Below are 26,933 nucleotides of genomic sequence, written 5' to 3'. Positions count from 1 at the left end.
ATCTTGTAGAGTTGTCCTCTGTTTTCCTTGCCTCTTCAGTTTCTTTACAACTATTCCATCAACACAAGGGGCCAATTTTGCAGAGCGCCAATTTTGTCTGGGCACTGAATAGAGCAGCCCAGCAGGACTCCCGAGATGTAATACGAAAACTTCCCTACTGTACCTTTTAAAAAGAATCAATGTGGGTAACAGCAAAATGTATAAATAGCAGTGTTTCAAGATCTTCTAGTGAAAGCATCGTAATTGTAGTTACAGAAACCTGCTTTTTTGTGCTGTTAACCCTGGATTTCTTTGAAGCTCTGACTCCTGATGAGGAAGCCAAACATTTGACTTTTTTCGTTTGAAATCAGGAAAGGATGCAAATCAGCTGCTTCAAAGACCTTCTGTCGCAAACTCAGCAAGTGATTCCACTTTTCATGAGGCTTATTGTCATAAAAGTAACTCACATTCAAACATTTTTGCAAGATTAGCTGCTATTTTTTGTTGAAATCTCCATTCTGTTCACACATTTCACTATTTTGAAAGGCCAGCTGTCCATCAGAATAGATTTTGTGACTCTTCCAGGGACATTAACATTCCATCACTTTCCAAATCTTATGGTGGCTACATTCAGCTGTGCTACTGCTTATTAACATTTCAGGAAGCGAGAGAGAGGGAGAGGGAGGAATGATGTTCGGCAAAGATCTCCAGTCAGACTTCAACAATGTGGGACAATGTGGTTATGTAAGGTTCCTGCAGTCGACACCAGAACTTATTCCCACAATTTGGGAGGTTGTTGAAAATTATTCTTATATACAGAGACCGAGGTGAAATAACTACAAAGCAAAAGCCTTGTCGTTTTCACAAGAAAAGATTCAACTTTAAAAAATATATCTTCAAAGAACTAGACAAGAGAGGAAGCAGAGCGGAAACTTTCGCTGTCAGCCTGAATGCTAAAAAGCACAAGAGTGAAACTTATAATCTTACCTTCATTAGTACTGACTCGCTGAGCTTCTCACGGTTGACGATCTTTATGGCGACTTTCTGGCATGTTACACAGTGGACTCCAAGCTTGACCAGCCCTGAGAAAACAAACAGGAAATACACACATCATTAGGTCAAACGGGTCAAATGCTCTTTAGATATCCGCCCTGAGGACAAACAGCAAGACGATGCATGTTCACATGGCACCAGGAAAGCACCTCACGCTCAACTGTGCAGCCGAATGTGAATTTCTAGTCAGCACATTATGCAAGGATGCAAAATTAGTGGTGATTTGAAGTGCTATGTGTGGAAAATTAAGCGGTTTTGTTGGCCGGCTACTAATGTAGATTGAGCAGACTGGTGTAAAATGGTCCGTGACCTCATGTTCAGGATGCTCATAATGACTCTTAAAGTGTGTACAGTTCTTTAAATAAACTGCCCTCTGGGGTTTATTTGAGCCGTAAAGGCAGCAAGTGAGTGAGCCATTTGTGTTATTGATTCCGATAATGTACTAAACCACTGTAATGCAGTTGTGTTAACTTGGCTGAAATGGCAACAAACAAACGGCACGAGGAACATAAAAAGGTCAGGCACTTAATGGAACTAATTATTGACCATCATCTCAAAAATGACAAGAATACAATGTTGGGGAGAGTAAATTAGGATGCTGCATTTCAACAACCCAGCAGAAAATGTAAGTATTTACTCTACAGAACAAACACATTAATACACGGGGAGAGAATGAGTGTTTGATACGCCATGCCAGTCAGTTCTACTGGGATTCCTGCACAAACATTCTGTCAAAACTCACACAAATCCTGTGATTTTTTTACACAAGCACAAAAGCACCTCCCCTGCTTTGTCTTACTAAATATCCCCAGGTATCCTTAGTTAAATGATCAGTCACAAACAATGCGGAAAGCAGACAGTGATACCAAAATGCATGTAGTTACAGTGGAACAAAGTGTTGTTTGCATTTTGATAAGGGGGAGCCATGACAACAGCACCAATCCATTTTCTGCCACGAAGCTGCAACCACATTAGAAAGACTTTTGCATCGCTCGGATTACTTACAAACTGAAACAAACACATATAAAACAAATGCTGGTTCTCTATTAAAGATTTCCCCTATGGCTTTGTGGTGCTGAAAGGATTCAGAAACAACAGGAGATCATTTTTAACTTTGTAAAATACATAATTTGAGCTCTCAAATGGCTGGCACATGCAATTTACAGAAACACTGAAGTAGTGGAATAATGTGGATTTCTCTCTATTCTCCTGCTGGCAGATATGAAGATTGTGGAATTAAGTTAATAGCGGTACTTTAATGTCCCTAAAACAGAAATGATGCAGTTTCTGTAAGAAGCATGTCCAGGAAGAGAAGCAATGCCCTGCAGCTAGCTTTCTGAGCTGACATGAACCAGGCTTACATGGGTTTCAAGCTCGCTCACCTATGTCTCTCTCACACTTTTCTATCTATATGAACCACAGAAAGAGCAGTCAATGGGCTTTGAAGCAGCGGCAAAGTGTTGAAGAGTAGAAAGCAGTCTTCTGATGCCACAGAAACATCAAGGAGGCGAGAGAAGTGCAGGGAGGGGAGCAACAGTGGTGATATAGAAAAGGAAAAAGAGTGAAAAAGTAAATAAAGAGCAATTGAAAGATGAAGGGGAAAAAGTGGAAGAGGTTGAGAGTAAGGGACGGCACATTATTCAAATGACAGGCCAGAGATAATTAAGCAATAATGGAGAGTATTGTGTGGGAGTCAGACTCCGGCTTGGGAAGTTGAGGGTCCGCGGGGGACGAGAGTGGAGACACATGGAGACACGAGAGAGAATGACACGAGAGATTGGAAGAAAGTGCTAAAAAGAGGAAGATGAAAGATGTAGAAAGAAAAGATTTGGAAAAAGGGACGAGGCATTTGGGCAGATGAGGGGGAGAACAGACAAACCCATTAGCCTCGCGATAGTAATCATATGTTAATGGCTGCTATAGAGAAGCTCATAAGTCATGATAAACACATTAAAGAGAAAATATCTGCCTCCAAACACATGAAAAGTTAACTGGATTATTTGCCTCGCTATCCATCTTCCTCCAATGCCTGTGTTTTGTTGAGCTGAGGGCACATTAGCAAGAAGGAAATGTGCACGGGGAACACAGCGCATTATGATTTTACAACCACTTTGTGTATGAATTGAAATGAACTGTTATAAGGCAGTTCAGTACATAATAGACCGGGACTGAAGACATAAGCCTCTTTTTATGCCACATACATAAAAAGACATGAATAAAACACAACAAGAGAAGCTAATGGTCACGGAAAAACACATTAATTTGACCACACGATGGTGCTCGATAAAAAGTCTATGGAATACCACAGTTGTTAAATAAAACCCTGAGGTGAGCATTAATGTGTGTGCCAAACTTTATAGCGATCAATTCAAAAGTTGATGATACATCTCAGTAAAGGCCAAAAAACATCAACCTGATCTATGACCATGTCTGAAAGAAAGTCACAGTAAAATCATCTAATACCTACTGAGATATTTCACTTCAAACCAAAGTGTAAAAACCGCCACTGCCATTTCTCTTAAGCAGTGCTGGTACTATTTCATGTATTTTGCATCAAAATAAGGCTTAGAGAGCCTAAAACAAGCTAAAGCATGTCATTTTGCGTGGGCGTTGAGTGCAGACATTCACACAACCATTTCCCAGCATGCAGCACTTGCACATAATGTCAAAGTGTGGAACAGAGACACAGTCATATTTACCAATCACAATGCACACGAATTAAAGAAACCCAGAGACACTTTTTGATTCCAGATGAAAAAAAAGTCTACCAAATAAATAAAGCAAAAGCAGAGAATAAATGAATAAAAAATCTGTGTGCTTTTTTGCTTTTGATTTGGCTCAACAAAACAGCTTTTGTTTGAAGACTATGAACACAGAGGCATGGGGTTGAGATGTTAGTATGGAGTTAAAGAGAAACCCGCTTTCTGCAAGATTTTTTCATGTATAGTTTCTTCACAGAAGCATGTTTCAGTCTTAAAATCAGCACAGCCTTTTTGAAACCAGTGTCTGTAAGATAAATGAAGATTAAAAACTTCCCAGTAATTCCTGAATGTTTAATGTCCAACCCCAGCATGTAAGATTTTCTTACAATAATTGCATTCTGACTTCACTTGCCCCAAGTATGTTGTGATATCTAATTAACCTCGATCTATCTGTGACCCAAAATTAACTCCCTTCTACTTCCCCTCTAATGTGCTGTAATGAGAATGATTGCCTGCTCCCAGTGTCCTTTTCACCTGTCTGTACCGATGCCCCTGGTAGCTGTGGATGTACACACTAGGCTGAAACTGGAGCTGCAAGGTTAGGCAGGAGGATGTTTGGGAGATGTCCAGGTAAGACACCGGGGTTTCGTCTGGATCTGGCAGGGCTGAGCAGGTAGGTTGTCTTTGAACATAGCTTCAAATGTAAGGCTTTGACTGAAAGCACAAAGGATCAGAGCCTCATGGGGGAAATACAGACAAGATTACAGCTGCAGCTGCCAGTGCACATGATTGCTGTGTGTGTGCATATGGAGCTGATAAGTGTACAGCTAATGTGCAGAATTATTTAGATTCTGTCTCTAGATAGCAGAGCAGCACTGTGTTGTGATTAATTACCACGTAATTTATGAACCGCACAAGGGACATGTACATGCAGACTGGTTTTCTCACATATGGTACAGTTTATATGCTTTTCATTGGCACATACAGTACACAGACAAAAGCAGGCTGTGCAGCGAAGTTTGCGATGCCACTGAATCAGCAAGTGTATTGATGTCTCCTCTCCTCTGCCCTCCACCCAAATCGATAGCATCAAATGCTCTTGCCTTCACAACAGTGTCAGAATAATGGCATCAACCAGGGACTTATGGGCTGGAGAGGCCACCATTGACTGACCCCCAGCCTCCATCCAGGCTCTGCACTCTTTACTTTCTGTCCACTTCCGTGATTAATGATCTAATGTGGGGGGGACTGCTGGAGGAGGACACAAAACAAGAACTTTGGTACATGGCTCATGGAGCATCAGAGCTGAGGAGGGTTTTGCTTCATGCTTCTGGAAGCTGCTGCAGTGATTGGAAGTCACGGCTCTGAGAAACTGAGGATGACTCATAAAATTTAGAAATAAAAGCTGAACTGATTGTGTTTCAGAACCAGTTATTTAGGAAAAACAAGCTGGAGAATGGAGGGTCAGAGTGAAAGTAAGAAAAAGAAACCAACACAGACAAAAAGGAAAGAATATCTACTCTGAATCCATGTTAGGATTTTACAAAAAATGTGCACAATGGTTTAAACAACATCATTAATCAACTATTTTTCAAAAACCAAAGCTACATTCTGAAAGTGCATCTTCTCTTCGACATCACTCAGTCATGTGCCAGGACGGATGTGGAGATGAGCTTTTTGTCTCACTTGACTGCCTCTTCATAAGTGATTGTGTTTCTTGATATCACTGCTGAACTTGCTGTCCTTAAAAATATCTCTAAATGCGGCAGCTAAATTCATTATGACAGCATGTAGTTGAACTGAGCAACTTTGTGCCAAAGATTTAACTGACAAGGACTTTTTGGCCAAGAATATTTCCACTCAATCTGACATTTATAAATAGCCTTCAGCACATGTGGTAGACGAATATATCTCACCCACTAATCCCCACAGACACACAAGCCAAGCACCAGAAAATTTAAGCTTTGCTTGTCAGTATTTGGTGCAAAAAGGAACTTTCAATAAAATTGGACAAAACCAAGTTGCAATAGGTTCCAAAAAGACTCCAAGTTCCAGTTTATCTGAATAAACTTCAGTAGACTACAAAGTGAGAGCTGTGAGTGTGTATTTTTATTTAAGTCTTTTGACTACTTGTGGGTATTCCCAGTGGACCCTTGTTGGCATGTTTATGTTTGCCTTCCTCTGCAATCCCTTAGAGCTGTTTAGCCTGGCAAAGCAGGCAGGAAACCCCCCACACCCAAGGAGAGAAACCCTCTCTTCTTCTTCTTCTGTTAACTTAAGAGAGCTTTGCCTGTTGCCGTTTTCAAAGTAGCCTGATCAGTGTTTGATTTATCATCGAGCATCTAGGGAAGAGCAGGTAGACGAGGAGAAGGACACTGACTGTGAGCCTGATCTCTGATGCCATCAATCAGAAACACACAAAGAGGAAGCTGAAGGAGAACAGGAACACCCTGCTTGAGCTTGAGTGGAGGAAAAGCTCTCTATGATCTCCACCTGCTTAACCACACGCATCCACGAGAGCAACACATGCAGTCGGTGTTTTCATCCTCATCCTCCTCACAGTGCCGGCATCCATGTGGTTAAAAATCATTACTGGATTAATTTCTATCTAGAAGCAACTACAAGAAGAGGAGAGCAAAGGATAAAAAAGAGATGTTCTCAATTGTGCACCTCTCTCACTTTCGAACCTGATCTTTCAGTAGCACTAAACCAACGCTGGCAGATGGTAGTAGCTTATGCTGGCTTAGCTTTCTCTCCCCGAGGCGCTGGCTCTGAGAAGCTCGTTGCCCTTAGGCACAGATCTGTGAGCTGCTTTCCACTTCTGCTCTCTAACCCTGAATGCTCTACATCAGGTTACAGCTCTGCCTTGGGATCTGTGTTTGAAAGGAAACGCAATGTGGTACAAGGGCTTATTTCTACAGGTTTTTGTTCTTGCCATATGGAAAGCCCCTTGCAGCAGGGCTTGGGAGTCACCTCCACCAAGGCAAAGGGCAACAGTTACCATCATCAGCCACCTCACCTCTGAACCATCATTCACAGAAATACACAAAAACACAGACAGATTTAACAACAAGAAAGTCAAATAATCCAGTCAAACAGATATGTGGGTGGTGACTAAAAAAAGAAATGCACATTTTTGTAGTGGCATCGCAATATATTCCTCATAACACTTAGTACGTATTGGTGGTGTCAAACTGCCAGAAACAAATGGTTGTGATAAATTAATGCCGCCACATGGTATGTGTGTAATTATACAAGGGAAATGTTGTGAATCCCTCCCAGAGAATCTTGCTTTCTGCCAAATATTTCTCTGTTTTCATCATAGAGTACTTGCAGTTGGGCAAATTCTTTGAAGCTTCAACCAACCGCCATCCATGTCCAAATCAGTACTAACATTTTGGGAGTTTATTTTTTTATATATGCATTGCAAACAAAGTTCCAAACAACCTAATAAGAAATAGCAATTCCACATTATTCATTTTGAATCTTAGAACACCACAGCTCTGATGTAATGTAACAGCACTGACAATGAGATACTGGCATGTGTATCGTGTGAACTATAGACCACTACAGACAGGAGTCATATTTACAAAAGCGAAAAGCCAGAGAGAGAAAAGGTTTTTGGAGTAACAAATCTATTAAATAGAGGCTTCCCTTTTTGGACGGTGAAGATGGATGGTTTAAAAAAAAAAAGAGTTAAACAAGCCATCTCTGTTGAAGTGGAACAGCCATCTCTAAACAGAGGAGGGATCTATGGCACCAATTATCAGGTACTTATAATGCAATCTTGAGCTGTCTCCCTAGAAAGTTTCACCACCATTAACACTTTAAGTTAGCCCTGACTTGGCAATTTCACAGCCATTTACACTTGGAGGCATTCTTGGGTTGTTAATGGGCCATTAGCCTTGTGTGTTGGCCGTGACATTTGTATATCTTGTACTCCCCATTGGTCATTTAGAACTGATGGAACCTTTTAGATTAAATATTTTCAAGTTCAGTTTCCTTCTACTGAAGTTCTTAGAATTAAAACAAACTGAATGACTGAGAATCTTCACAGACATATCAAATAAACCATCTGCAAACCAATTTGGGGTGCTTCTTATTGACCCTATTTGTCAATCTCATTCAGCTTCCCCTTCTGTTTTGTTGTCCATTACTACATGTACCCGTTTGCTCATTTGTTAGTCCTCCTTTCTTCTTTACCAATCAGTGTTTTCTAACTTATTTAAGTGTGCATCTTTCTCTTCATCCTCTTATCTATCCACAAAAAGAGAGGGAACGCACCAACAGAAAGCTGTTGACTCATATTGTGCAGGAGCATGTCAAAGATCAAACAACGTTCACTTGCTTCTCAATGAATGCAATCTTTGCCCGTCTCTATCTCTCTTCTACTGCTTCTTTCCTCTCTCTTCATTCACTAAATCTCCATCTCCTTAGTTCCTCCACCTCCTCTTTTTGCATCTTAGTCAGCCATGACGTGAGTCTACCCAGCCTGAATTCCCCCCTGTAGCCTCTAAACCGTACCAGCCAAAGCAACAGCATCAACATCAGTAACTCCAGCGGCCCAGACCAACAGAACAGCTTCAAAAGCAGGAAGAGCAGTTTAGCCCTGGAGTGCTGTAGCGAGGAGGGAGGCACACTGACGCATGCATACAGAAACTGTTTATTTGCCCTGCGTGAAATAAGAGATTTGCTCAACAGCTCCTTTACATGTTAACTCCCCTGCACAAAACAGAGATCTTTTGGTAAATGCTGTAATAATGGTGCTCTAGTGACAACAGACATGAAGCTTTTTTTTTGTGTTCTTTCAAGTTCACCCTGGAGATAATAGGGATTAAGCGGTTTGCTTAAAAATGGGAGAACACGCAGCTGAAGGGCGTTTCTCACTTAAACATTATTATTATTGAATAATATAGGTTTGCACAATTATCTCCAGGTTCGACATGATCAATTTCTCTCCATCAGAAAGCTTAATCCATGCATGGAAACAAGAGAAAGTCACTTTCCTCAGCTGTGTTTTGTGATCCAGTGCACAGGATTTAGCATTTATAATGATATTGATCAATATTAGATTTAGCACCAAGTAGTATATCTTTGATTAGCTCTGAAACCGAACGGAGTGAATAGTATTTTCATACATGCAAATGACAAATAATGTACACACATATACACCAAGCTATACTGCACATCCAGGGACATATGTGCTAACATACTGCTCTCACAGTGGCAGGTCTCCTTTCATCCCAGTATTCTCCACAGAATTTAGCATCTGCTCCCTCTGTGTATTCATATGTGCACGTAGTATATTTGAGTGAGCAAACATGTTTGTTTTTGGCTGTTTGGGTTAAAGGGAGATGAAGGTACAGGGGCGTGGAAAGCCAATTCCATATACACGACTGTGATTTACATAACATAGCCCCAACAAACCCAGAGTAAAACGTGGTGTGAGGTGATGAAGTTCAGGGCGGCTTCAAGGCAGCAATCTATTTTTCACATGCTGAAACAAGTATGAGAACAATTGCAAGCATAGCCCAAAGGCAGCAAGAACCAAGTGATCCACTTAGTTGGTAACAAGCTTTCTCATTGGCATATCTTACAAAATTCCCACCCCTTTCTGCATCAGCCTCATCAGGATGTAAATGTGTGCATGGATCCATCCTCAAAACCTCATCGTCTGCTCATTGGAAGATGCAAGCTTCACACACTTGTTTCTGGCAGCAAGGAAAGTGGCATTGCCAGAGGTAACTAACGCATGATTGCACAGCAGAAAAAAGCTCAGAAAGTTCACATATTTGACTCCACAATAGTGGATGCATTCGCTCATCTGGGCGGCAGCCATCTCATATTTAAAAGATCAGTATGGATTTTGTTGATCAAACAGGCACAAAAAAAGTCAGGGAGAAGTTTGCGGGTAGAGATTTTGTCAGTTGTTGAGGAGCTAGTCTCCCCATTAAGTTGATCAGAGACAGTGATATCTTTTCTCTTCTAAATCTCTGTGGAGATGTCGCCGCAGATTCAAAATATTCAAGTCTGAATTCTGGCCTGATGTGACTGGAGGTCAGGCCACAGAGCAGAGCGAGAGTGACACTGTCAGAGGAATGTTCTGGCTGAATCCCAAACAGGAACATCAGAGCAAGCATGAATGAAGACACGGCAAAGGAGATGAGGGGAGGGATGGAAAGAATACATACAAGAAAAGAAGGCTTTGACAATGAGGCCAGTGACAGGGAGACGGAGAAATACTGATAAGGATAGATAAATAGAGAGATGCTGAGGGGGAGACGTAGTCAAAACACAGAGAGAAAGTGGGGCCTGGGAGGGTGGGGCACTGAGACTCAGATCTATTTTTAATGTCTCTGACTGGGGATCAGCAAAAGGAATGTATAATTACTGCCTCATGAATAATGCAAGCAGGATTCTTTTAATTAGCCACACCAGGCCCAATGCAGCAACCGCAGCAGACGGGACAATCACATGCACATACACATGACGCACACACTCATTTACAGTAAATACATACTTGTACATGCTAAGAAATAAGGTGGCGAAAAATGATCTTTCCGGTTTGCATATGTCTGTCATTTTTGGAGCCTATGTGTTTGCTAAACATGTACTCACCCACTCCTCCAGGGAGACGGGAGTCAAATGAACAGGCGAAATGATGAGCAAAGGACTGGTGTCTTGGTGATGACTCTCTGATAGGCTTTAAAGTGAGAGGAGCCCCTAGACACCACTCAGAGAGCTGCACACTGTCTGCTTGTCATGTGTTAGATAACCCCCAATATAAAAGTATGAATTATTAAACATCTGACTGGATAATATTACAAAAGCCTCACTGCAACCAGAGAAAGACATGCTGGTAGCACAAGTGGGCTCTTTCTCTATTCTCATGGACGCACACAAACATGAAAAAAAAAGCAACTTCTGGAACACATGCTATGTAGTCAAGCCAGTTGTGTGGGCTAGAAAAGAAAAAAGAAAAGGAAATCCAACTCTAAGAGGTAATTAATCCAACCTTCCTCATCTATAATTCAACTTGAGTTATTTCATTAATTAACAGTGTTTGGATTGTCTATGCAACATCTTCATTATCAAACATGGATCATGCCGGAACAGACTTCAGTCAGATGAGTTCTCATCAACCTGTACTAATACCCAGCTTCTTCCGAAGGAAAATTTAAATGGATGGTCGAAGCTCAACCACGAAAGAAAAAAAAATTCTCTCCGCACATCAAGAAAAGGCAGGAAACTAGATCCAAGTTGGAACGACGCATGAAGACACCGGCAGGATGTTATTTGGTTGTTATCTGGCAACTTGAATTCTCCCATCTTCAGAGCCTTAATTTGTAAGCTAATTTGTGGCTGGCAGAGACAGGCTTGAGTATGGAAGAGGATATTGGATGTAATTTGATGTCTCACTACATCTTCGTTTGTTGATTGGAGTTTAATTGGCAACGAGGGTGCTGTGTTCCCACTTTGGGGCAGACAGGGGGGTGACGGCACCCACACAGACTACAAACTGTGTTTCACAAAGCTGATGGAAAATGCAACAGACAACAAAGGGTCAGCAGATGAACAGATAACTTGGTGATAAAAAGTAAGACCTTAACCTCGACTTGGCTTTGGACAACTTTTTGACTTGTAGCCATTTGATGAATAAACTGGGAAAAAAAGAAAATAGCAGCATGGAGGATTATCCAAGGTGAGCACAACCCCCACTATTATGGTCAATATGTTGTTCTTATCTTCTATAGTACATGTGTTTGAGGTGGGGGGGTGGCCTCCTGGTGTGTGACATTGATGCACACACACATTTCCTACACAGGAGTCAACAACAGGTTCAAAAATACTGGCAAATAGAATCCTCTCCCAGCTTTTCTTCCTCCTTCCTACATCTCTGTAGAGCCTTCATTCTCTACAGTGCAGAACAAACAATGCACAGGAGAAAGGTCAAGGTGTCAATGCCACCATTAGTGTATGGTCCAACCAGAAAGGCAGGGAAACAATGAAGAAGACAAGAGATGTGCATGGGAGCATGCTTCTGAGAGCATTGTCTTGCAGAAAAGGATAGAAGATCTGCACTAGAAATACACAAAATCTGCAAAAGTGTTAGGAGTTAAATCTGCATGAAAAGACTGCCAACATCATTGGAAATGCACAAAAAACATTGAACACATGTAGATTTTTTTCATGTTTCAGAGGTTGTCAGTGGTTGCACACTTTGCTAGTATACCTTTGGTAGATTTAACAATATGGTCACTTTAACACAAGACACTTGTCTGATTAATGCATCAAGTTGAATGGGTGAAAGTCGTGGTACTCAGTAATTGTGCCATGGAATTCCCTGAATTACCCAATCTGATTGTATCTACACATTTACAAACACTTGTTTTTATCCCCAGCTCTAGCGCTGAGATGCGTAAACATGACTCATCCGATTTGGAACATTTTCCTGTTTTCTCTATTTTTACATTTGTGCATAATCCATGTTAAATGCACATTCTGCACAACACAGTCACACAGTCACACAGGGTCATTTGCATATTGGTTTAAGGGGCATCGCTTTATTTTTAGCCTCTGTTTTTGCCATTTTCCACCCAATTCATGTACATACAGTCACACAGGTAAAATCTAAATTTTTTGAAGCTATTTTAGCTGCTGTTCTATAATTTACAAGAGCATATTGACCGAAGCATCCTTGCTTGTTCATAGTATAAGAACCTAGTATATTAGGCCATTGCATGTCTCAGTGGGAGGGACAGCAGACGAAGATGGGAAAGGGGTGGAGACAGACTGTTATGTAGAGGAACAGAAAGCACAACGAGCTGCGGAAGGTGTCGTGGTGGGAGGACGTGTTGGTAATCACCCCAGCAGCCACTGGTGAAGCTGTTGACATCTCTGTCAAGGAGTGGGATAAATTGAGCGACTCTTCTGGCTGAATCAATGCGTCAGCGGCAGCTAACTCATTGCCCAAACCACCTCTGCATTTCAACAGGGCAACAAGGGAATTTCTAATCACCGTCTCTCTCTCTCTATTTAACTCCTCCAGCTCCAGTCAGTCATTTTTACTTCGTCCCGTATTCCCTCCACCCAGTCAATCAGTCACTCTTCCTCCCATCTCTCTCCTTGGTTTTGTCGTTGCCACATACGTCTCTTTCCTTTCTGTAATCCCCCCTCGCTCGTTTTTTTCCCAGGAGACATAAGGAGGGATGGCTCTGCTGTTGCATCATGCACTCCTACAATAACAGTCGCTGCTGCGTGTGTGCTTGCGTATGTCTAAGTGGGAGCTTGTAAGAAAATATCAAATGTCAAAAGACAAGAGACAAAAAGATAAAATCTTACTAAAGCAAAAAAAAAAAAGCTAGGCATTGACCGTGCTTGAACACTCTTGAGAACATCTATGATTATCAGTGACTGTGTGTTTATGTGCATGTAACTGTGTGAGTGTGTATGTGTGCATGAGCAGCGCACACATGTGTACCAGTGAGTAACATCCCACTGCTGAATGGAGATGAAAGCGATTCTGGAGACAATCCAAGGCCCAGATTGCTTGCTTGCTTTCTCAGAGACTGGCCTCACGTCACAGAGCTTGGAACATTGCCTTGTACAAAAAGTGTAGATGTACGCAGGCTGGACACACATACACACACGCACACACATTTAAGAACCGAATGAAAATACACGCAGCAGAGCACCAGAGGCACTTCACCAAGAGTCCATTTCACCTGGCCTTTTTACTGAACAAAGAGTGAAAACCCAGCCCCAATGGCAAAAAGTAGGAGATAAAATGAAGGGGGGGGAAAAAGCAGGAGGAAGTCTGAAAGGTACGTTGACTGAAGAAAGAACAGCGAGTTTTAATAGAAGAGTAAATTGAAAAGGCAGAGGGAAAGACAGACAAAGAGGAGAGGGAGGTAGATGTTGAGAGAGCCAGGTATTCCACCACCGGGGAGACCGAGAGCAGAGAGAGACATCTGTTCGACACAACTTCAGGGGGCTTTTACTCTGATGTCAGCCTGTCACCACATACAGGACCGCAGGAGTAGATGCATGCAGAGAGCCTGAAGTACACACACACACACACACACACACACACACACACACACACACACACACACACACACACACACACACACACACACACACACACACACACACACACACACACACACACACACACACACACACACACACACACACACACACTGCACACAAACTATAGCAAGCTCTGTCTCTCCTCCATCTCTTCCTCTCTCCTCCATGGAAATCCACAGCTAAAACCAGCCTTTCAAAAGAGACAAGTAGTAGGATCCTAGCACTTCATCCCCTCAACTTCTCACTTAATTTTTATAAGCTCTTCAAAGTGGTTATATACTTTTCATTAAATGATCAAACAACACTATTAATCCCTTGATCACATAGATCCATCACTTTGTGTATTAATTACCCAGAGTAGCGTTGAAATAGGAAACGAATAAGCAGTGCTTTTGAAAACTGATTAATTGTAAAACTATTTGTGAAGCTAAGATGTGAAACAACTGCTGGTTCAAGGCCTAAATCAGAGAATATCTTGGTTTCTTCTGTGTTTGAGAAATCCAAGCAGAAAAAGAATTCGACTGTTTGAACACATGAACTTTTCTCTCACTATATGACTGACATGTTTAGCCAGTCGTGTAAAGCAGACACTGAACTTCTCCCCAGTGTTAAGTGTGTCATGATGCAGCTCATTGCTAACATTAACTGTCTGAACATTGAGCAGTTTCTGGGTGTTTTTTGCTTTTGCTCCCATCACATTTTAATTTTTTGTGGGCTCAATTTTTACTGAGATATAAAGTCGTTTTTGCCTAATTTTTAGATGACATGTAGAATAAAGTGATTTTTGGTGACATATTACAGTTTTATGCATACATTTGGTCAAGGTTTCTAATGAAGCTGCATATCAGCATCCATTTCAAGGACAGTAGGAAAGGTAAAAACCAGACAATTGTTTTTGTTTTACATTCCCTGGCTCTGATGACTTTATTAGAGATCGCATGTCTTTGAAATTCGCTGGTCGGTTTTGGGGCTTCAAAGGGTTAACTTCTGATTTATTGATATGAATATTACTATGTTACGTTTGGCCAAAGAAAGAAAAGATCTACAAAGCACCTGGAGGCAGCAGACTCTTACAGACGAAATAAAAACAAGCAATTTGTTGAAATGTACCATTGATCAATAAACTTTGTATAGTCTTCATTAGTGGCTGGGCGTTTTCAAAATGTCACCAGAGATTACGTGACACCAGGTTGCAGTCCTTTGCTCACTACAGCAGCAGTGAACGTTTAGAGACTTCTGGTGTTGTCTTGTTCATCTCCAAGGCCATCAGTGGGTAAAATACTGCAGTCATTAAAATGATAATGATACAGAGTCAGAGAGACTGACGACGTATTGATCAGGCACGGCGCTTTTCTCATCTGTAGCGCTCCACACTGATGCGGAGCCATGTGATGAGGAGGACTGCATGTGTGTGTTTTTCTGTCTGTATTTTAATGCATGTCTGCTTGTATTGTGGATACAACAGCCCTTTAACACGTGCACATAAGGCTGCATGTATGTGCTCACTGGAAGAACAGTCAATTCGTTCCATTAAGTGATCAAATCACAGCCACAGAGATTGCATTAATACATTCTGTCGGTTCAGGCGGTATTGAAACATTGGTCGTGTTTGCAAGGCTGATGATGGATTCTATGCATCCTGGTAATGCTCATGAAGCTGTCACAGGAGCCTTGCAGATACTAGAGGTATCCCTGACATGCTCATTACATGCTGCACATCACTGGACTGGCATTTGTGTCCTGGCGTAACAACTATGAACGAGTCCTTCTCAGCGGTATGATGCATGTTGCACTTCAGTGACGGACATGTAGGAACAGACTGGACATGCAACATCACTTGACAATCAAAGGGAGGAACATGGATTTGAGTGAAAACCTCTCAAACACCTGGAAAGACGTGCCCTTCATCAGGCTTTCCTGCTCATGATGGGGGAAAAAACTCAAGCACGAGTAAATCAATTTCTGCATTCCTGTGCTTGTCCTTCACAGTGCCCGGCTCATTTTGAAGAGATGCCCTCTCCATGCATGTCTGAGCAGCAACTGCCAATCAAGATGTCAGGAACGACTGATGGACAATCCTCTCAGCCACTGATGGCGGATGGAGAGGTTTGAGAGGGGGTGAGTTCATGTCAAGGGCTTGGCTAGTGGCTGGCTGGGTCAGTGGGGGGTTGCTATGGCGTTGCTATGGAGACAAGGCGGAGGGAGAATTGGTTTATGATGGACACTGATGGGTGGTCCACAACCGAGATTAAAAAGCAAGGAGAGAAATGTGTGTGAACTCCCAAGAATTTGCACCCATGCAAAAAAAAAATGACGCATCAGCTTTGCTCGCCTTGTGTGTGCACGTGTGCAAACCTGGCCTCTGCAAGCGCTACAATAATGCACACAGCAGTCAGAGCTTAACATCCAAACGCTGTATGTGGAGAGTTCAGGTCAAACACACACAAGACGCACACTCTGCCCGGAGCTGATGACGCAAATAGCCTTATAACTGTGGCTTGGTGCAGCACACAAGTACAGATAGGGAGGAACAGGAGGGACAAAGAAGGATGGAGAACAGAGGGAGAGAGGAGGCAAGAGAATGGAGATTACTCTCTGAGGAGTTGTAGCTGCTTCTATAAGTGGAATACAAACTGTCCTTCAAGCGTATATATACACACACAGTGGCCATGGCCATCGGGGAAAGTGAGATTACCATTAATCTGCACGAGGATCTCATCTGTGACCCTATAAAGTGATTACGCTCCCGGTCTGGCAGAGATAGGCCAAAGGAAGAGAATGAGAAAGAGAGGAAGAAAGAAGCCGAGGAGTGTGTGGGGATGAGATGGGGTGTTGGGAAACAGTACCAGCTCCAACCAGATGGGGGCTCCCTGTCACCTGCACTTTTGCCTCATCTCCCCTCAATTCGGTTTTCTCTCCTTCGTTTTCATTCTTGCTCTCCTCCTGATTCCCCTCAAATCTCTGCCAGAGGGATCCTTTACAGTCGCCTTGCAGCTTTGTTTGTATTTGACGTCTTTCAACTAGTCTTCCCCTCTCTCTTCATGGTTTCCTTCTTTATTTTTCCTCTCCCTGCCCTTCTTTCCCATTGCTTTCAATCTCACCCCCATTCTGTCTTCCTCACTTTATGATGGTCTTTTTTTTTGCTTTTTTTTGCAGGCACTGCAATCCTGTCCAGCCACTGTGATTTTACTGCAGACACACAGAAAATAGGAATAGCCGAGAGAACTCGACAGACAGAGGAAAAATGGATAAGACTTGTGATGTACAAATAAGCAGAAAGAGTGAGAGTATGATAAAAAAAAAAATAGATGAGACAGAATACATTTTCAGGGATGTACAGGATAAACAATATGGCAAAAACATATATACGTGTACTGAATTCCCACACTTCAGAAACCAACTGATCCACAGAGTCACACGAACGCTGACACTCGTGAGAAGACAGCATTGTTGTTGCCAGGAGAGGAGGGAGGTGGGAGGAGGGGAAGCAGAGGGAGGGGAAGAGGAGGAGGAGTAGGATGGGAATGAAGAGGAAGGAGGTGAAACCAAGAGGTTGATGGAGAGACAGCTGGACAGAGAGATGGAGGTGAGGAGGGATGTGGTACAGGGATGGTGCCCCTGTCGATTAAAGGACAACGCTGCTGTAGAGGGAATGCCACCACCTCCCCCTCTGCTGTAATGTCAGTGATTTCACATACCATCACCTCACTGCAGAGCTCCGCTCCACTTCATCACACACGTGCACACACGCATGCACACATACAGACATACAAAAGCAGCAGCTATAGCCCATGTCAACTAGGAGGAACAATGGAAGAGAAAAATGCCATAAAAGAGGAGAGTAAGGGCAAAGAAAGATGGAACCAGAATAGAATGAATAGGAAAGAAATGGGAAACGAAACAAATGAAAGTAGAAATAATGAGACATGAAAGGGAGAAATGTGAGACAAGCATGATACACAGTACTATATCCTCGAACAAGATATAAATGATATGACCGTGTATGTATTGATATTTTTTACGCTATGTCTATAAATAAACCACACAAGTACTGTGAATTTACTCTGGATGCCCTGCTGGAAGCCCATGACAACTTGATGAACAGCTCCTCATCGTGACAGAAACCTAGTTAATGCATGAAAGACTTGCTCCAAAGTCAGTTCAATAAATTTTATTGCACCTAATTTCCCCTTCGGTGTCTTTTAGAAAAGTTTTTATGGTGAAAAATGTTTTCAGGAGCTATTATCAGTTCATTGTGTTACTATTTCACAGCAGTCTTTTAAGCTACAGTTGAGTTTCTCTCACCAGGTAAGCCATCATTTCTTTTTAGATCAAATTAAATTAAATAGAAATAATTAGTCTTTTCTCTAAGATTTTCTTGCTTATTCTTTCATCTATGGACAATCCAAGGCTCATATACATATAGGGAAAAAATGCTCGGAGCAGAGTGTATGTAGGGTCAGCCTTGAAGTCTTTGCAAAATCATTTCCTCTTTTAAAAGAAAAAGTCTGATTATTGCATTGTTTCCTTCTCAAACACTCCAAGATTCTGCTTTGCTAAGTAGATACGCTTGGTGATTACTGGCATGTCTGCTACAGTTTTCTTGCTGTCTCTGTCATTTGATAAATTAAAAAAAACCACTACAGGCCAAAAAAGGTAAAGTCTTATGCTGTATTCCTGCTGAAATTCAAAACTGTACTCACTGCAACACTGTGAGGTTGCACAAAGGCAAGGCCTTGCAAGAGTTTTGAGTAATTTAAACAAAAAGCAAAACCTTCATCTGTTTAGAATAATATTTTTCAATAAGTATTCTTAAAAGCTGGCTGTGACTTACCTGGTAGGCAAGTAAAAGGAGAACATAGAGATGAATTGTGGTTCCATTCACCCAGGAGAGGCAGGAAAGGGAGATAAGAGAGAAAAGAGAACCAAGGTTAGTGACGAGATACTGTTAGATGAACATCCATCCATCGATCTGCACACCTTAATCCTCATTAGGGTCGCATGGGGGCTGGAGTCTATCCCAGCTGACTTAGGGTGAAGGTAAGGGACACTCTGGACAGGTCACCAGTCTATCACAGGGCTGCACAGAGACAAACAATCACTCTCACATTCACACCTACGGACAATTTAGGATTACCAATTAACCTCAGCATGTTTTTGGACTGTGGGAGGAAGCCTGACTATGTGGAGAAAACCCACACATGCACAGGGAGAACATGTAAACTCCATGCAGAAAGATCCCAGGAAGGACGGGATTCGAACCAGGGATCTTCTAGCTGCAAGGCAAAAGTGCTAACCACCGAGCCACTGTGCAGCCTATGAGACATTTCTTTATCCTCAAATTTATGACCAAGCACACCCCGTGGAATCAAAAATGACAACAAAATGATTAAGAAGGCATACAAGGCATGCTTAGGGTGGATTTACACTGCATTACATTCATGCCAATCACTGGACTTTGCTCTCAGAAATGGAGCCCTCATCCCCCTCTCAATGTGTTCTTCTCTCTGGTGGATCCCAGCTCTGGCAGTCCCTCATCCCCTACAAAGCCCCCCATCTTTTAAACACACACGAACACACACACTCTATCCGACTTCCAAAATAAAACCCGGCTGTTTACCAAGCCAGAGAATCCCGAACGGAATCACGCTTTGCCTTTCAAAAGCTGTTTGAAGTTCCCACACAGATGTTGCTGTCTTCTTCTTCTTCTTTTTTTTTATTATTATTTTTATTTCATGTAAGAGACTTCTCCCTTGCTCTCTCCACCACCTTGCTCAGCACAGTGTGACACTTTTTCAGTTTCCCCTCAACCTTCCCCCATCTCTCAATCTCTGTCCCCGTGATCACAGGGAGAGAAAGTTTTATCCGGGAGAGAGGCGTCTTTTTGAAAAGTTGCCGGGGTAGTCTCAGTCTCTGCTGAACCTAAAAGGCAGATGTTTAGTTGGCATGCTAACCCCTGAATGTGTGTGAGAGCATACCCAGAATAGATTTACTCTCGCCATACAATCAAAACAAGTCCTTCACGGTATCATGACAGGTGGAAAATAAACACATCTCTTTCCGAGGTAAATATGACTTTGCAAAAAATATAAACGCAGCTGCTCTCTTTACTGTCTGAGGTGGATCATCAATGGGAACCAGGGGGTCTATTCTATTAATCTGGGAGAAAGCACTTCATGCATAAGGTAGCTTTTGATTTTTCTTAATTACCTCTGTTTTCGTATTTGTTACAAAACTATCTGCAGTACTGTTCTTGAGTACAACAAATTGCAACATTATAAATAACTTCCAGGAGAGTCCGGGGAGGAATGAAACATCAATTAAATGCCTATAAGAATAAACAGACCCTTGAATGAGATTTAGAATCTAATTCTATAACCTGGGAGGCAGGACAGGAAAAACCTAACCACAAGTCTTGAACTGTGAGAGGGACACTATACCCTGAGCTCCTGTTCAGAAGACCTGAGAGGCCAAGTGGACCAATGGTGTACGAGGTCAAAACTCATTGATGAACAGCTGACAAATTAAAGGAAAAAAACAACATAATGTGTTTCAGTAAAGTGCTGGGTGTCTATGCAGTGCCAGAAAAGCTTCAGTATGCCTTGGCATTGATTCACCAAGTGTCTAGAAGTGATCCAGGGGTAGAATACCATTTTTCCTCATGGTATTTCGATGATGGTGGTGGTGGAGAGTGCTGTCGAACATGTTGGTGCAAAATCTCCGGTAGCTGTTCAGCTGTGTTGAGGTCTGATGACTCACATCACTTTGATACCCATCAAACCTTTCAGTGCCCCTACACAGTATAACAGAGCCAATGGATTGCCTCACTGTAGGGGTCAAGGTTCATGATTTTCCTGTCTATACGGTGTGGAATCATATTGTATGTCAGTGTAAACAGAAATGCCACCAGTTTTGCACATTTTAGTCTGGTTCCAGGTCTTTAGCAGCACAGACTTACAAAACTTAAGACTCTGTCAGTCTATTACGTCGGCTCAAATGATGTAACTTGACTCAACCCTGGTTGGGTCTGAGGAAGTCTGATAAAAAGAAAAATATAGGGGATGTGGAGTTAGAAAGAAGTGAGCTTAGCAGACCTCTGTAACCTGCTCTTCTTTGCTTAAGGCTAGCAGCTCAAGGCTGCTACTTGCACAACACACCTGGACCTCAGATTGAACCGTTGCTAGTTTTTCATTAAGAGGAAGGATGCTTGAAGTGAAGAAAGTCAATATGTGCTGCAGTTTTGAACTGCTGGTAGTGATGTTACTTACAGGAAGGCAATGTTCACTTGAGGTACTTGTCAAAATAATGATAAAGATTATGAATTCACTTCTAAACTTGGCAGCTGAGGCAGCACTGGAGTAATATAAGTGCACGGTGGAGAATTACTGTAGTTAGTAAAAGTGCTGCAGAGTTGAAATGTAATTCTAAGCATGAGGCAAAGACTGTCCAGGAACTCAACAACATTTGAATTAGATGCATTTCCCTCTCAGATAAAAGGTATTTCATGAAGCTTCAGTTCTAAAAGCCACACCGTGGGGCTGCGAGAGCGACTGTGTCACAAGGTTTACGACCTAAACAACCATCAGCCTCTCCAGCTGTCATGCTTTGGAACGTAGGACAACGTCGGGCCACTCATAGGTTAACAGTGTAGTGTCACACCGTTAAATTCAATTGGTTTTTTACGACCTTCTCTATCTGTCCCCAAGGGCAGGCTAGAGGAAGGCTGGGAGTGAGAGTTCTCCGAAGAAACAGAAGAGAGATGAGTGAGAGATGCAGCATGAAGCGGAGAAAAGTGAGGGGGAGAAACGTGGAAGGAGGATGATCACCAAAGGGATGAGCGGAAGAAGCAGAGGAGAAGAGGAGAAAGAGAAAAAATATATATAAAAAAAACCTTCCCACCAGAGAGAAGAGAGAATCATTCATCCTCCCCTGACAAGAATGATGTGTTATGATTCTGACAGAGTAAAATGAGGCCAGCTTTGATTATGCCTCTCTCCGCTATTAAAATGGAGCTCTGCATCACACACATAATATTCTACGGAGCAACGGAGGAACGTGGGCCTCTGTACAGCACGGAGAAGAACAAAGGCGGCGGCTGAAAGCTTCATACAGGAGCTAATTGCAATATTAGTGGTCCTGGCCAGGGGAAGAAGACGAGAACAACACCAGCGTTAATTAAAAGAAGAGAGGAATTCTCAGATAGAACAGCAGGAGAGAGAAAAGAAGTGATGGAACAGAAGTGAACAAAAGCAAAAGCAGCAGACCAAGAGGCTCCACATGGACACAGTGGAGCAGTGGGTGGAATATTCACTGTGTCTATGTACTTCATTGGAGTGTGTGTGTGTGTGTGTGTGTGTGTGTGTGTGTGTGTGTGTGTGTGTGTGTGTGTGTGTGTTCATGTTAGAGTATAATCTAAATGAGTCTGGTATCTTTAGAGATTAATCCAACTCTGGCTTCAGACGTCACACTCTAATCCATCAGAGGGAAACAAGCAGCTCTGTGCAACTGGTTCCTGATCGCAACCAAACACTAACTTTTCATCTGAGGATACACTCAGGTCAGGTGTGTGTGAACATTGCGGTTCAGCGGGTCATGAACTACACTGTCAAACCTCATCCTACCAACACGTCTACCCAAAGACCCCCGAGGTTTACTTTTTGTTGAATCTCACAGGCGCCTTATTCTATCATTCCAGCTGTTTATGACGGTCAATCATTCAGCTCTTGATGATTTTACATCACTGCTTTCTTTTACTAGTTTAATTAGGACTTTTATAAAAGACCAACATATTGGGGTCCTGTGGGACCCCAGTAAAAAGCAACCGATTCCGCCTAAGCAGTTTTACTAGATGGGACTAGATGGGTCCTAATCTAGCGCCACCACTCACAATCAGGGTCACTCTGGATTTGGTATTGCTGCAAAATACAAAAAAAGTTTACATGAAATTACTGTAAAATAAACCAGAATCAAAGGATGGTAAATGAGTTTGTAAGTGGATTGCACTTGGAATAAAAGCTGCAATTTGTATTAAAGAAAAGTATCTATTTTCACACTACACAATATGCAAATTAATCATAACTTTCCTAAAATAATACTAATCTTTCATTCCATGTGAAATTAACTACATCTAATTATGATTTGAGAAGAGTTAAAGTAATATTTTGCTTCATTGGCTGCTTTTTCCAGTTGCTACCCCAGTTGGTCATCCTTGTGTTGTTTGTATGATAAAGCAATCAACTACTGTTCTGTCAATGAGGCATTAGCTGAATAAAATTTAGATTTTAAAAGCACAGTAACTATTAGTCATTACAACTCTAATAAAAATCATTCAACTTTAGTCTAAAATTCAACAAATAGACGAGAATTCAACCAATAATCAATTAATTGATTATTGGTTATTATGGTTATATAACAGCTAAATCAACAAAAAACATATTCTTTACTTGTAGCCCTATTAGAGATGAGTGGCAAATACAAATAAATGCAAGTTAACAAGAAAACATCAACACATTACTGTTTGTTTTTCACTTCACTTCTACTATATCTTTTGTTCACTGTGTATAATTGTGGGTGTTTTTGTGAAGTGTGAGTGGATGTGTGTTGTGCGTACATATACGCAACACAGTGAAAGTCTGATGTCAGGTTTGGTTACTAGTTTATAATAAAACAACACTTTGAGTCTGTATATCTGGAACCATAACAGAAATTAATGAAACCACAAGAGTGGAAAACAGCTCTAATTCTCAGTTTCCTCCTGCTACTCTTCTTTTCTCGTTATCTCTGCAGTGAAACCACGTCTGGCCACCCATGAGACTATAATGAAGCTTCTTCAGTCAGAAACCAAAACTGTTGCGTGCCTCGACTCTGAAAGCATCGCAGCCTCTTTCTCATTCAGCCCTTTCTTTCCCTTTCCTTTCCTGTTCCTCTTTCCTGTGTCCGTGTTCCTGTTACCTGTGTTTCACTTCATCTCTCCTCCAATTAACTTCAATCACCTCGGCCCCTTCCTCGCTCCGACCATCTGATCGCCCCGCTGCCTCTGAGGCGTGTTGCGTGCTGTGGTGTGTTGTCATGAGGGGAGGTCAGCGGCTGGCACTTGTCCAGTCTATACAATCAGACATGCTGTTTGCACTGACCTGACCAGACCCTCTCACATGTACACAACACAGGAAACCACATGGCGCAGGATAACAGGTGTGTAAACTGGAACAACGGAAACACTGCGGAGGAAAGAAAAACCATCTGAGGCATTCGACAGCTCCGTTGCTGTTTGAAATGTCTTTCGACATGCCTTACAAACTGCTGGCTACATAAAACACTATACCTTGACAGTCTGTTGGCAGATGACGAAGCTATATTACATTTGTCTTTGAAATCACTTTTTTTGTCACATCCTCAATACTGGTGATCATTTGGTATTCGATTTTAGGAGAACTGAAGTGGCTAAAAGCTGCTGTCATTTTCAAAAAAAAAAAAATAGTAGCACAAAGTTTTGTGCTGTGGCAAATTGTATGCAAGTCGACATTATTCCAATGCACAGGAAGACATTGTATACTTGCTAAAAATTTAATGATTGTGGATAATTATATTTTTTGAGCCCCAAAACCTGCCAGCAGGTTCAAATGGTATGTTGTCTTTATAATATGTTAAAAATTACACCATTTACCAGACCCATAAACTGTAAAGACAGAAAGTATCATTGGATTTGGAACTTTCAGACAGTCCTTGAACTACTCATCTGTGATGTGCTGTTCAGTTGGAAAATGTCAGTAAAAAAGCCGAAAATCATGAGATTTAATCAAAACCACTTTTTGCACTCATCTAAATAAACAACTGCCAAAAATTGATGGTTGGCTTTAACTACATTTTGTAAAAAAAAATAAAAAAAAAACAAAACAAAAACTGTTATTCTTTGCTCATCAGCTCAAATAGAAAGTCATGACTGAATAAGGTGGAACCAACAATCACACGACCAAAATTCAGGGACATCTACCATTTTCCAGCCTTGTTTCATTTGTTATACTGCACAAAAGGCTGGTTCTACTTCTAGTCATAGCTGTGCTGTTTCCAGAGAGGTGCGTGACTTTTATTGCAGTGAAAATTGAGCCCAGAGTGAGAAAAATAAGATTCTGAGGGCTAATAATAAATATTAATCTTACTGAGTAAAATATCTTCTCCAAAAAGTGAAAATCAAATCAAATAGAAATTAAAAATGTAGAAATCATGTTTGTCCCTCTCCTCCAAGTGGTAAACTAAATGTAGAAAGAGAGATCTGACCAGATGTGTCCACGAAGACGAGCAATGAGTGTATATTTGTGTGTTTGCGTGTGTGTGCGAAAGCGTGTGTGTCCAGCTCTACTGCTGCGACACCTGAGGTGAGGCACCTGATCTGAATCACAAGCACTTGATTGGACTGAGAGTGGGGCTCAGGTGCATCCCACTGAACTGAGGAGAATACTGCAGGGATCCGGGATTCCCTGCTTCGCCAAACACACACACGCACCTGGACACGCAAGCACACACACACACACACACAAACACAAGCTGGCACGCCAACACACAGGCGACTTAAAGGCAGAAGCATACGAAAGCTATGTATAAATCAATCAGAGGTAAAATATACACCTGCACAAACAGCAGCACACTCCACTCAGTCTGTGTCCCCTCTCCATCTGTACCACCAGGCAGCATGCACACACACACACACACACACACCCACACACACACACACACAATGAACACATTGTAGACACAAACACATTTTCGAAAAAATAACTGCCTCCATTTGCCGCTTCCCTGTGATAAACAGCTCAAGTGCATAAACAATAACTTGAATAATCTACAAGCAGATTCACTGAAAATTAGCTGACAACAATGTGAACACTTGAATCACTTGTTCCAGCTTCTCAAATGTGAGGATTAGTCTCTTTTCTCTGTTTCATCTGATTGAATTAGGTTCAGGACTGTCGTTTGGACAAACCAAGCGACTTGGAACTACGGAGGGGTTTTTTTCAGCGTGTTTTTGACATTATCGACACCGATCATCAGCTGCAGCACTAAATAGCTCACACTCAGAAGTCAGGCTATTTTATGCCGGAATATCTGTTGGAATCGATCAGAATTAAATGCACTTAACCACCAGTTATGGCAGAAAATTAACCGAGCTGGACTGAAACCCATTTCTCTCAAATACTCCACTTCATCGTTTCTAACTCACTTTGGCCTCCCTCAACACCATCAGCCTGCATTTATGAAGCTATTATCAATTGATTCTTGCGAACAAAAGAGTCAAGGGCATATTGAGACAATACACAGATTCATGTCCGGACCACACACACACACACACACACACACAAACACACACTGTAAAATCCATGACAATCCCTTCATACTTAATAATATTTCTATTATCTTATGCACTACTTGTCCTCAATGAGACAATACTCTATTTCTTTCTCAATCTTCACCCTTTTCTTCTCTGATTTGAGCTCATTTCCTCGAGCACCAGCGTGCTGACCTTGCCCAGCTTATCTTTTTTCTTCCACCTCCCTTCATATCTACCTCACGCTTTCTCCCAACATCCTCCTCGCTGCTATCTCTGTCTACCTCTCATTTAAGTTTTCTTTCATGACACACAGCAGGGAGAAAGTGTGCCTGATCATATTTCACGGATAACGTGATAGCTAAATTTGTAAACACACTATATTCGTTGAATTCAGGCACCGTATAATGCTCCCTGCTAAGATTCTGGGTAAATGCTTGATGGCCCTAATGCTGAATTGATTTGTACAGGCAACATTATCTTCTCTGTTTATTCTGCGACTTCATGCTCGACGCTTTCTTCTGAGTTTCTCTTGTTTTTCGTGAGCCGAGACGAGTTTTTCTCAAACATGATTAGAGGAACTGACATACCGATAACCTCCCAGAGACGAATCTTTGGAAATAAATCTTGCTTTTGACACGAGTGGAAAATGCCGCTCTCTATTCAACTTCAACAATGGCATTTTGGTGATTTAGTACGAAGTGGCTTGATCAGACATGCTCACATCACACGGCGAGGGAAGATTTTTTGACTTATCCAGTGCAAAAATCTCTCAAGCAAAACAGAAA

General features: G+C 41.8%; 1 protein-coding gene across 6 annotated transcripts in view; it reads right to left on the bottom strand.

Annotated features, from left to right (window-relative positions):
* Positions 1 to 26,933, bottom strand: part of brsk2a (BR serine/threonine kinase 2a) — a 175,585-nt gene that overhangs the window by 70,047 nt on the left and 78,605 nt on the right. For all 6 annotated transcript variants that reach the window (XM_055009007.1, XM_055009008.1, XM_055009009.1 and 3 more), the window contains exon 2: positions 967 to 1,061. In XM_055009007.1, coding sequence (XP_054864982.1) covers positions 967 to 1,061 — 95 coding nt within the window. The remainder of the gene's footprint in view (positions 1 to 966; positions 1,062 to 26,933) is intronic.

The sequence above is a fragment of the Amphiprion ocellaris genome, chromosome 3, assembly GCF_022539595.1.
Source record: "Amphiprion ocellaris isolate individual 3 ecotype Okinawa chromosome 3, ASM2253959v1, whole genome shotgun sequence".
NCBI classification, from domain to species: Eukaryota; Metazoa; Chordata; class Actinopteri; family Pomacentridae; genus Amphiprion; species Amphiprion ocellaris.
Note: the sequence above shows the minus strand (reverse complement) of the source record. Positions and strands in the feature narration are given on the sequence as shown.